The 12,300-nt window shown below is 32.6% G+C and overlaps 1 protein-coding gene across 2 annotated transcripts; it reads right to left on the bottom strand.

The window, feature by feature from the left end:
• Nucleotides 1-3,007: 3,007 nt before the first annotated feature.
• On the bottom strand, nt 3,008-9,313 carry LOC128181788 (caldesmon-like). 2 transcript variants are annotated; one of them, XM_052850317.1, is made up of 6 exons: nt 9,136-9,313; nt 7,908-8,089; nt 7,275-7,520; nt 6,917-7,044; nt 6,494-6,563; nt 3,008-6,203 (listed from the first exon to the last, which is right to left on the bottom strand). In XM_052850317.1, the coding sequence occupies exons 1-6, from the start codon at nt 9,251-9,253 to the stop codon at nt 6,042-6,044; spliced, it is 906 nt and encodes a 301-aa protein (XP_052706277.1). In that variant the 5' UTR covers nt 9,254-9,313; the 3' UTR covers nt 3,008-6,041. The 2 variants fall into 2 exon arrangements, with proteins under 2 accessions (XP_052706277.1, XP_052706276.1); XM_052850316.1 differs by lacking the exon at nt 9,136-9,313 and adding an exon at nt 8,560-9,039.
• Between the last annotated feature and the right edge of the window lie 2,987 nt (nt 9,314-12,300).

The raw sequence follows: 12,300 nt of genomic DNA, 5'->3' as shown, positions 1-12,300 counted from the left end.
CTATTCAATGTCACTACCATTCATAAACTGTATTTCATTTGTCAAAGAATTAAGCAATTTGTATTATTTTCACAATTAAGAAAATTTCGATCATAGAGTAAATCTTTTATGGATTTTTCTTCAATTTTCAAAAAATATTCAATGGCCATTAACTCAAAAAGTAGGTCATTGACCTACTTATTTGAAAGTGAAGAATAACACTACCATGTAAGGTCTCCAACACACAGTAGTTGGTTTTTCATTATCATCAGTGGAATTTTTTTTCATTCTGAGTAAACGTCATCCTTAAGTGCATCCTAATGGTTGAAAAGGGGAGAAATTAGGTCATAAAAAGCATCACTAAAAACGAAGGAAAAATGTCAGGAAACACGACGGAGTGCAATGGAGCCAAAAGGCAAATGTCTCACATTTGAAACGATCAATTTTTCAACAAAGTTTTTTTATGTCAGAGTTATGAGGACAAGACTCAAAAATTTAAAGTCATGAAAAAATTAAATTACAGAAAATATGTACATGTACACAGTATAATATCTTAAAAATGACAACATGGTACTAGTATTCAGCCTTGATCCATATTAAACCCACCGATTCTCAACATAATGTTCAGTCTTTAACAAACCTTACAGTTGATGAGATAAATGCAATTGTCTGTGTGACTGCTCTGTGTTACTTAATATTTTGATTTGTACATGTAGGTGCATGTAGGTTCCATTCTGAAACTAGTAAATCTGTCCGTGTCAGTGATATACTTGCACAAACTTTCGTTATAATATAAAGATGGGAAAGATTATTTCTTGGGTTTTTTTTTTCCTTTCTATATACACACACTATTCAGACGCGACCAAATGTGATCCAAGTTATCGCAATGCAACGCACGAACATATTAGTACGAGCGTCTTGAGACCTTTTCACAATTGGCGAAAGAACACTTTACAACACTTTGCGTTCGGAATTTTTTGCCTTCGCACAAGTTCTCGCATTTGTTGCACGAGCTCGATCTCTCATTCGTTGCATGCATTTTAAGGTCGCATCAAGTCTCCTCAAAATAGTGGACATGCACACTATTCAGATGCGACCGAATGCGATCCAAATTATTGCAATGCAACGCACGAACATTATAATACAAACGTTTTTTTTGTACTCGCAAGAGCAATGTAAGATTTTTAAAGATCGTAAGATAAATTGCTGCTGTTTATGCGTGTGTTGAACGACCATGAGACTGTTGCTCAACGTGTCTCATGTAATCTTGGAACGTTTTACTTTCATTGCACGATTTGTCGGTTTTAGTGTCCATGCGTTGTCACTAGCATATACTGGATACTGGGTTATTTTCGCCCCAATGTATTTTCTTTCCTACTTACGGTTTTGTCTCGTCTTGAATTTCGCTCCAACAATGTTGTAATCAAAAAGAGATAATGTGAAACATTGGAACTCGCCAAGTCTTAATGCTTACTGACAAAGAGAGCGAAGTATGAGCGGACGGGGACGAATAGTTCCCCTATACAGTATACACTGTATATGTATATCTGTTTCAAGGCCACGACTGACCTTGATTTTGGCTGTTGCTTTTGTCATCGTGTTGAGTGGTATCATCTTTTGCAACTATTTCTACTGAAGAGCGTCTGAAACGGTCGGTATATATATATATATATATATATATATATATATATATATATATATATATATATATATATATATATATATATATATATATATATATATATATATATAATCCCCCGAATTCGTACGATGAAACGCAGGATCGGACGGGCGACACTCATTCTATCGCATTGCCGCACGTGCAGTCGTCCAATCATCTGGTCTTTCATGCGATCCTATCGCATTATCTTAATCTTTATCAATACTCGCAGTCGCATATAGACGCAATATATAATGCAGGATTTAATGCGTTTGCATCGCACAACGGTCGCTGGTAGCTTTAGATCGTTCAAATTTCGTATGAATACCTCTTCCTATATTTGCAATTACTAGTATTTCGTTAACAGTTTATGATAAAAATCTAAATTTTTCGGTCGCACGAATATTCTGTCGCTTCTGCTCGTGCACCAATTGTGAAAGGGCCTTAAGATGATCACATTTAATTAGTTTTGAGAAGGAAGCACGAATCACATGATCGGCTGTACTGGCGTACTTGGAGCGCCTTAGTTCTGCAGCGCTAGGAAGTTTTGCGGGATCATCGCGGCGCATGCAGAGTGTAGGGTGAATGCACAAAAATGAATCATTAGCATGGGCGACACCCAGTCGGGTAGGGGTTGGAGAAAAAATATAACTCAAATATTACTCATAATTGAGATAAAGTTAAGATAAATGAGATACGCCGACATGCGTTTCATTTCCGGGCTGAAAATAAGGTCAGGATTTTGCCTTTGGGAAAACTATATATTTTACATTCATCTTACAACATTCGCTTTCAGTGTATAGCAGTCGCATCCAGACGCAAGTTAATCGCAAGATTTAATGCGTTTACATCGCACAACGGTTGCTCTAAATCGTGCGAGTTTCGTACGAGTAATTTTTCATATGCGATTATATATTTTGGCAACAGTTTACTTTTTTTGGTCGCACGAATATTTTGTCGCTTCTGTACGTGCGCCAATTGTGGAAGGGGCTTAAGATAGGCCTACATGGAGGAATTAGAATGATTGATTTAATAAAATTGAACACAACAGCGAAAACCGGACTCAATTAAATCGGTGCACAAATAAATATTTGGCGTTGAATTAAAGCCTGTTACTGTTTTTAACAGTGTGTTCATTTCTCAATTTTTTAAATGTTCATTTTTTTAGTATGAAAAAAAAAGATCACTTGACGTCAAACAGGGTCTATTACATACCTAAGGGACTTGTGAATTTTTTTTCCCCGAAAATAGCTAAAAGAAACTTAATTATTATCTTGTAAAAGTTGAGCACCGTTTGAAATTCTGACCTTGACCTTTTGACCTTAAATTCAATGGGGAATAAGGCTATAAAGAAAAATGATTTCAAAGTTCATAGCAAAAGTTCAAATATTTTATTGAAAATATGAATGCATGTTTGCATGCATTTTTCATAAAAGAAAACAAATATAAAACGTAAGTTAATAATCCTAGTCAATAACTAATTCGTAGAAAAAATAAATGTTAGGAAAGGCACAACAGTATCAATGCAGTATTTAAATAATATTTTAGGAATGCATATACACAGTAACACTACAACAAAAATATTCAAATACAGCATACAAATATGATTATGATATTGAGTGCAGGTACATGTATATACAGATCTACTTTGTATATAATCATATAGGTGTAATACTTAGTGTATATAGGTATGACTAGTGTATACATCCAGCATAAAACTAATGACTAGGCCATTTGCGGTACATAGATATAAACATATGGTTAATTAGCTTTATTCTAAACATAATTTTTCCTAGCTGCAATAAGCTAAGCTAGATATACTTTTATTTACATGTACCGGTGCTTCAGAAATAATTGTTTACATTATATTTTAATAATATATCTTAAAATATCGGTAATCTAATTTTTAAGAGGGCTCAATGGTCATGACCTTTTTTAGACTGTATTTACCTCCTTTAAAATAAGAGCTCCATATAAAAATACCAAAATTTGAAAGGTAAAATATATGGACTCTTTCTTTAATAAATGATAGTTAATATATAGTTTATGTATGAGATATAAAATATTTAACTGGTAATCTAGTTTCTAAAATTAAAAGAATGAAAATTAGTACACAAAAAACCCAAATAAACCAGAAGTTGCCTTCACAAGATTGGAAGATTGAAAGTCTGTTTTGCATGAATTGTCTCCCTTAAAAACAACAATAAGCAAAAGTTTTTTCCCCATTAGTCTATGAATAAAAGAGTATTCATGGATAATTTATGCTTTTCGTTACAAATCATTTCTGTCTAAAGTATCTTGTATTATTTCATATATATGGATAGTCCAAAGAGCTCTGGCTAATCAGACACTAGAAACTGTCTCCCTAACTCCATAATTCATTAAAAATCAAATAGGAAATGTTTGATAAAATGCATGATTGCATTGACCATAGGTAAAAGGATCCTGGACATTGTTCTGGCAAAAAGAGATGATTACATGTACATGTTTCAATGTTGACTGCTATAAAACATTCTGTAGGTTCTCTCAAAAGTTAGTCTCTGAATTTATGTGAAGAATATTAATAGTAACAAACTGTGAAACTACTGAGTAATGTCTTTTCATTGGTGAGTAACTAGTCTATCACAACTTTGTATAGAAAAAGAAATTGAAAAAAAAAATTTAATCAACAACAAAAAAATATAAAAACAGCACCAACATAACAACACCTCAGAAACAATGAACAGATCAATCATCTCCAATACAATACAATCAATAAAAATAGAAATCTGTATGACAAGAATTGTATACAACAACTCAAAAATACCTGAATGCACCTTAACCTGTGCCACCTGTACCAATAAATTGTGCACCCCTGAACCATTTATACGCCAAACTTCAAACCACCGTGCACCCTGAATTCACACATCAAACTTTAAGTGCATTTGCACCCATCACCAAGAAGTTTTAATACAGAGAAAAAATATATAATGGATATTTTAAAGTATAAAAAATGGGTTTCTGAAACAGTTTTGGTATATTGTTGTTTTGATTTCAAAATAAGATATAACACATTGAATTCTCTGCATGACAACATATCAATTTTCTGTAGATGTTAAACAGACACATATTGCACTTTAATGTAATCTCTCCTACCTAGTTTCTATAAATATATAATCATACCATAATTTCATCATTAATATCATATATGTTTGTTGAATAAAGTATCACATGAACAAACAATGCTTTATACAATTATGGTATATTATGTTTTCTTTCTACAAAAAAATAGTAAGATCACATAATCTCTCAATAGTAAATTAATACATTGATACACACTTCACACTGGCATTCACTTCTAATTAATGAGGTTCATTAGGAGTAAAATGTTTAAACAAGAATGCTTAGGCCTGTGTTTTCATCAATATTCATTGAATACCAATTTTCGTGAATTTCTAATTACTGTACATATTGTATTGATGGGATCATTGGCCACAAATTTTTGTATCCTTAAAGTTGTGATTTTTACTTAATTTACGAAAAATTGATGAAATGAAATTTATTCTACAATGATTGATAAACAAGTTTTAACAACTTATATAACTGGTAATATAGAGGGAACCCAGATATGAATGTGATATAGGATCATTGGTCACAAAAATTGTTGTTCACGAATATTAATGAAAACACACTATACTGCCTCCAAAATGTATCTGATACAAAAACATTGACACTCAACATTTTCATGAGCTGTTAGAGCACTATGCCTTCCAAACATTTTTACAATTAAACTAAAAATCAACATACTAACTAACAGTCATCACAAAACACAGATCTAATCTTCTATACCAGCACTAATGGGTCTGCATGAGTGATCAGGACTTTTGTAACAATACACTGCCAGCGACCAGTTTATCACACCATTAGCAGGGCTCTCCCCAATATTTTGGCATGTTTGGGACTGGGGCCATTAAAATTGTGAGGGAAAAAATAGCAACATTTTGTGGAATAATTTTGAAAACTGGTTATATTTTAGGTTTCTGGTGTTTTAATCTTCATCTTTTTTAAGGGGGGGGGGGCAATAAATAGAAACATGAGTAGCAAATTTAATAATTAGATATCCACATACCAGTATTTCTTTTTAACTTTTAAGGGTAAGGATAATTGGAAATTAAAATTAACAAACTCTTACATTTGGGAAAAAAAACTGCCTTTTTAGAATTTGGACAAAGTCCTTTCAATGGCCCCAGTTTTAGATGACTATGTAAAGCCCTGATTTTGGGGATGACACAATATCATTAACAACATGGTCAGACCCACTCAGCTCTGAGTCAGGACCCTGGGTGACCCTCACACACACACACACACACACACCCAGACAGTGAGTATCAGCTGATTTAGTCTTCCTAGTAAATATCACAGGTCAAGAAAGCTTGAAGATGTCCTCGTAGGAGACCGTGCTGGAAACCTCGCTCACTCGCTTCTCTGCCAGCCTCATTCCCATGTAGCGGAGATGCATCATGTAATCCGAGTGGAACTTGCCGTCAGTGTAATTCATAAACCTCCGATAATCGTCTTGTAGTTCCTGTTAGTTACACACACAAAAAACAATTGTAGCAAATGTAGCTAATTTGCTTTATTCAAGTAAGTGTACTTTGTATTACAAAAAAAGTAAGCAAAAGTATTAATACATGAACATTTTTTAAATACAAGTATTCCTTAGGGAGAAGAAGTTTTAAACTTATCAGCTTATTAAAAAATTCATTGTTATAATATTTGTATCAATTATGCAAACTTCGATTTTTAAGTACCAGGTACCTCACTTGATTATCATTGATTCCATAGTTCTGAAATCTTGAAAAATTTATTGCATACCTTAAAATCAGCAGTTACTCCCCTTCTCCTTTCCATTTCTTGCTTATATCGCTTCTCCATATCCAAATACCTAATTAACAGAAAATAATTCATATACATGTATTGCACTCTTCCATGGAACTAAAGGCTTTATGAATATTGTAGATTCCTAATTAATGCAAGGAATTTAAAATATCCATCCAAAATCAAGATAAGCTCCCCTCACAGATTCTGACATCTCTGCACTTTTACAAAAGTTCAGCACTAGTGATTTTATTTTCTCACAATTTTTCTGGTCTCACAATTTGATACAATACAGCTAGATTTTGGACAGCAGAATTGTGGATTTTAAAACTAGTGAAAAATAAGGCATCTACAATATTTTGTCCAGAGCCAAAGTTCATGAAAATGAACCCTCTATTACATTATGTTATTAAAACTTACCTCTGAGTCCAGCATTCAATCTCCTGTTGGTGAAGTTTAGCCACCCTTTCTGCTTCAAGACGGGCCTTCTCTTCACATTCCCTTCTAGTCCTTTCTATAGATTCTTGCTCCCTTTTCAAGAATTTTTCCTAAATGATAAAAAAGGAAAATTGCATATTTTATTTTTCTCTTCTTCTCTCCTGCACAACTGCAAAATAAACTATTACGGTATATGATTATAACATACACTCCAATATTATTGTTAATAAGAGAAATAAATTAACAAAATAATCATCATATACAGTTTAGATTTTTGGGGATTACACAATATCATTAACAACATGGTCGGACCCACTCAGCTCTGAGATTTATCTTTCACCTTTTGAATCTTCAGGGCTTCAGCTATTGCCTTCTCCTTTTCCAACACAAATTCATTTCGCAGTTTCTTGGTTAAGGCTATGCAGGCCTCCTCTATGGCCTCTTTCTTGATCCTCTCACATTCCTCCCACTGATCACTGAGAGCTTTCTCCTTCTCATGCTCCATTTTCTTGGTTAATTCTCGGATCCTCTCCTCCTCTGCTTCATCTCTTTGCCTCTCAATTCTTGCAGCCAACCGTTCATAATACTTTTTTATGGAGAACAAGAAAACATACAAAATTTAACAAAACATGTTTTTAAAACTGAATCTTCAATGTACCATAGACAGTTTATTTAATACAAAATGCATAATCCAATTAAAAAGAAAACTAACGGTAATATATGCTCTATGAACTTGATTGGTCATGTGATTATGATCCTGTCAGTGTGCAGCCAGAATCGAGGGCTTTTCAAAAAACCATGTACCAACCAAGGTCCCAGTGAACTTTTTTGATATTGCAATTTATTTCTAATATTCAAATACATGTACTACATGTATATTATCAGTCTATTTATTTGTTTCAGCTTATCTAGAACTTTTTTTTAACATTATAATTTTATTTCTTACATTAAAATGCATGCTCAATCTACTCACTTGTTTCTGTTTGTCTAGAGCTCTCTTTCTCTCCTCTTCTTTCTCCTCCCTGAGTCGTTTGAGTGCCGCCTTCAGTTCCTTGGTGGCTCGTGCCTCGGCCCTCTCTACAGCCTCCTCCAGCGCTCGCAACTGTTGCTCCTTCGAGTCATCAGCTTTGGAGTTCAGCAACTGATCACCTACCTCTAAAGCAAAAAAAAATAACAAGTGAATGAAAACGTTTGTTGAGTACATGCAAATAAATTGTAACATTTTGATTTATAAGAGTAGATCTCAAATCGATTTCCAACAATTTTCTGTATAACTTGGCTGCAAAAAATTACATACACCCGTAATTTATAATACTAACAATAATTAAAATTAGTAAATAAAAAAAAATAGATATAAAAACTTGTAAAAAGAGAAGAAGAAAGAAGCATTTTTAACAAAAAGAAATGTATTGATTTTTTCCGTAGATACCTATGGTAATAAATAATTTCTACAAATATTTTTTGTGATCTCTTTTAATGTACATAGTTACTGAAATATTTCAGTATACATCAGTATGTACTTATCTACTCACAACACCTTACTTCTGTTTTAAAAATACTAATTGAAAATACAAATGCACAACTAAATATACCAGGTATCTAATGTTGCATATATACTAACATACTTGCTCGTTTTACAAACACCTTTGAAGTCACTGGACGATGAAACTTTTTCAAAATTCCTTTTCTCCCATATGTGTCCATTTTACCCCTTACCAACTGTTGAAATTCTTTGCCGAAACACAAAACCATTTAGAATAGCAACCCAATTTATCAATACTGATTTATTAGAAAGTTTCAATGTGTATTCACTCTTTTTAATAAATGTTAGGCCAGCAACACTTCCTAGGTATTTATATATTAATTTACTCCTGCTTTCTCAGCTTTAAACATTTTAGATATCATTGTATAGCTAAAATTAGCAGTGTTTAATCTGCCTTTCTTTACATCACAGCAGCAGCACAATGGACCCCTACCAAAGTTTATCATAATCTAAACACTCAAGAATTTATTAATTTAAATGGCCCCAATATTTCTATATCCAACAAAGGAAAAGGTTCTAAGCTTTCGATTATCAAAAGGTCCTCTGTGTTAAGTCAACAGGGCAACGCAACGGGGAATGGGCCTTAGCAGATAACAGCAGCATGATAATCTCTCGGCATGCAAAAGCTAGAAATGCTGAGGTCTTTTTGAATTCTCACCTATGATACTTTCATGTGTTACTCTTTGTGTTGAGAGCGTGGATTTGTTCAGTATTCTCTCTAGACATTCTAGAGGGTCATAAAGATTCTTTGTCGTCTTGATTCCCTTTGCTGACATGTTTCTCCAGTTCTCTTTCAAGTGTGTGGATTAACCGGAAGTTTATTGTTGCCTAGATAAACATTGAGGTGCAACTAATTCCTGTACTCCACTTTTGAACTCCTGAACTCTTTTTTTTCTCGTACACATTTAATTTTATCTTATTTTTTGTTATATTGCTTAATTCTAGACATTGAAATCATGACTTGTTTGATAGTATAGATTTCAACACTGTTCAATGAAATAATAAAAAATTACAGTGGATCAGAGGGGATGGGGGGGGGGGGTTGGTGATGGTAAATTTTCTTTTTAAAAACCCCGAATTGATTCCTTTGTCTTAGAATCCTTTCAGATGAAAAGAAGTTTGCAGCTCATAATTTTTACAGGTAAACAATCTTTAACATCCATTACCCAAAGAAAAGTTCTACACTGAAAATTTATTGATTCGGTCGTTCAAAGATTTCTTTTGAACTATGATTTAAAGCTATTAATTGTTTCATGAATTCCTTTGATTTTTCTTCAGGGGAAATAAAATAACACTGTTTGATTCAATAAGATATCATCACATTCGTCTATAAATAAGATTCAAATTAATCTGTCATGAATTAATGCACAACAAATAATCTATATATACGGTATAATATTATATCAGTGTCAAAAGCCATTTGTATTTTTACTTTCTTTTAATTAACTTGAAACAAAAAAAAATAACTTGTAAAAAATGGAGAACTTAGACAATCAACAAAAAGAATTGGCGTGAACCGACCAAATTGAGCTAAAAAAAAAAAAGAAGGGGATCCCAGTTAGGACTCTATGTTGATGCTTAAAAATAAATTTATGCAGTTGAGCTAGCAAAGTTGTTGGCGTAGTTTTCTCCATTTTATCTTCCATTAATTATTCTCCACCACATTTCAAGCAAAATCCTCATAATACTCAAATCTATTAAAGATCCTGTGGCCACGGCACCACTGCATTGCAATGGACGAAAACTACTTGGTAATATACCACTTGAATCTGCTGCAACTCACAATAAAATTTTACAGACTCTCAAGAACTCAACTAGGCCAAGTTGTGCATCTTATATTGATTCAAGTTTATTGTCGATGACATGCACCTTTACGATAACTATAACTTAAATACTTTTTATATCATGTATACCGCATCGTCAGTATAATTCTGTGATTCAAATCGATTCTACCTATATCATCCTTTCAGGGAGCTTGTGGAGTCAAACACGTGATTTGCGACGATGTATACTTAGGCTAAATGCTGGTGTAATTCTCGTGGTGGATACTAGATGTAAATTTTATTTATGATCAAATGATTCGACTAGAGCAAACTCTATATAGAATATCGTCGGATATACATGTCTGTTTTCGTTCGTTTTATTCATTCAATAATAATGCAGAAAAATAAAAGATTTTGAATACTTCGGTTATTTTTCATTATTTTTAGGGGGTGGGGGTAATTATTTTTGTTTTGAGGAGTTTGAAAAAAGAGAGTAATAGATGATATCTAGCCATTTCCCAACCACTTCCGAGTTTATATGTGTGATCACAAACTTTGAAGTTGATTAATTGATGATATAGAGAATCGATGTAAATAACACGTAATTAAATTACCGACGATGTTGAAACAGCCAGTTCACTAAATGTACATATTAACTGATTCAACAAATCTTGATAACACAATGTTGCAATGTCAGATTTGTTCTTTACAAAGTCTGAAATTAATCACAAAAAATCGCCGCTTAGTTGGAAAATGGTATTGAGTCCCATTTGGTCTGTTCACCAAACGTAGAACTGGAATTACTTTTGTACATTCACCAATGCTATTATTATATACTGTTCTACATATTCATTGTTGATAATACCATGCAGTTTGTTACTAAATCCATGCACTGTGCTGCACATATCTTGTACAAAAAAACATTGCGAGGAAGTTCCCTGCGACCCGTTTTGAACAAGCTAGATTTCTTTTTTCCCCCTTTTTTAAAATTCAAGTTTAATGTTGTCAGGACCAAGCTTTAATTTACAGATGTTTAATGCATTCATAGAAAATGAGAAGAAATTGAAGTTACCCATCTAAAGAAAGATAAAAAAAAAAAACGCAGTGGGATTTTTTTTTTTCAAATCACGGTATTAAGTATCATAACAGTTTTTTGAAATTTTTTTTTTTTATCTTTTTTTTTAAGAGAGCTTAATCTGGGTCATCGGTTCTTTAAAATTTATTAAAAAGGCCAAGGCTAACTTTCTAATTATCTCAGTATCTAATGTAAGTGAAAGTACTTAAAAACATATATAAAAAGTGTAATATATAAACTTTCGATGAAAACAATGTATCAGATTTAATACCTAGGCCATTATTTAAAAAAAAGCTCTATTAAATAAACACTTTGGGCTGTTTTTTTTGTTTTGTTTTTGTTTTTTGTTAAATAATATATATTGGAACAAAAAATCTATAAAAAAAAAAAACCAGAAAAGAAAAACGCACACACACTGACAGATACCAAATAATAAAAAAAAAAAAACGTCTAAAGAAAACAACGTTTTATATTAGGCAACCACGACTGACAATACGGTAAATATGGGACTTATTACTAGAGTCTAGATTATTTTTTTTTAGATCACTAGTTGCAGTATTTCTCAAGCAATTTTATACCTGATATATTTGTCTAAGAAGGAAACAAAAGTTGTAATTTACGGTAACCATATATATGATGCAAATGTATTTATTGCCTGTTTTGAAATTTAAAAAAAATTATGGCAATATTTACTTCAGTTCCCATTTACCAGATCTAGCCAATTTTAACCCCTGTTTTTGGGAGTTTGATTTCGGAAAAGTTCTAGCGCAAACGCAAAAGGTTGTCAGGATTTGCAGTAAAAATTTAACAAAGTTTTAAAACAAATTTGCATTCAGAAATAAATTTGCAAGCACATTGATGAGGCCTAAATTAATCTTCTTCTTTTTCAGACAAATACTGCTTTTAATTAGAAATATAAATTTAAAATATTGTACACATTTATCTTATTTATTGTGGGTTGTGTAATTTTTTACGACCAATATCT

The sequence above is a fragment of the Crassostrea angulata genome, chromosome 4 (genome assembly GCF_025612915.1).
Source record: "Crassostrea angulata isolate pt1a10 chromosome 4, ASM2561291v2, whole genome shotgun sequence".
Classification (NCBI taxonomy): domain Eukaryota; kingdom Metazoa; phylum Mollusca; class Bivalvia; order Ostreida; family Ostreidae; genus Magallana; species Magallana angulata.
This window is presented reverse-complemented; position numbering and strand designations above follow the sequence as displayed.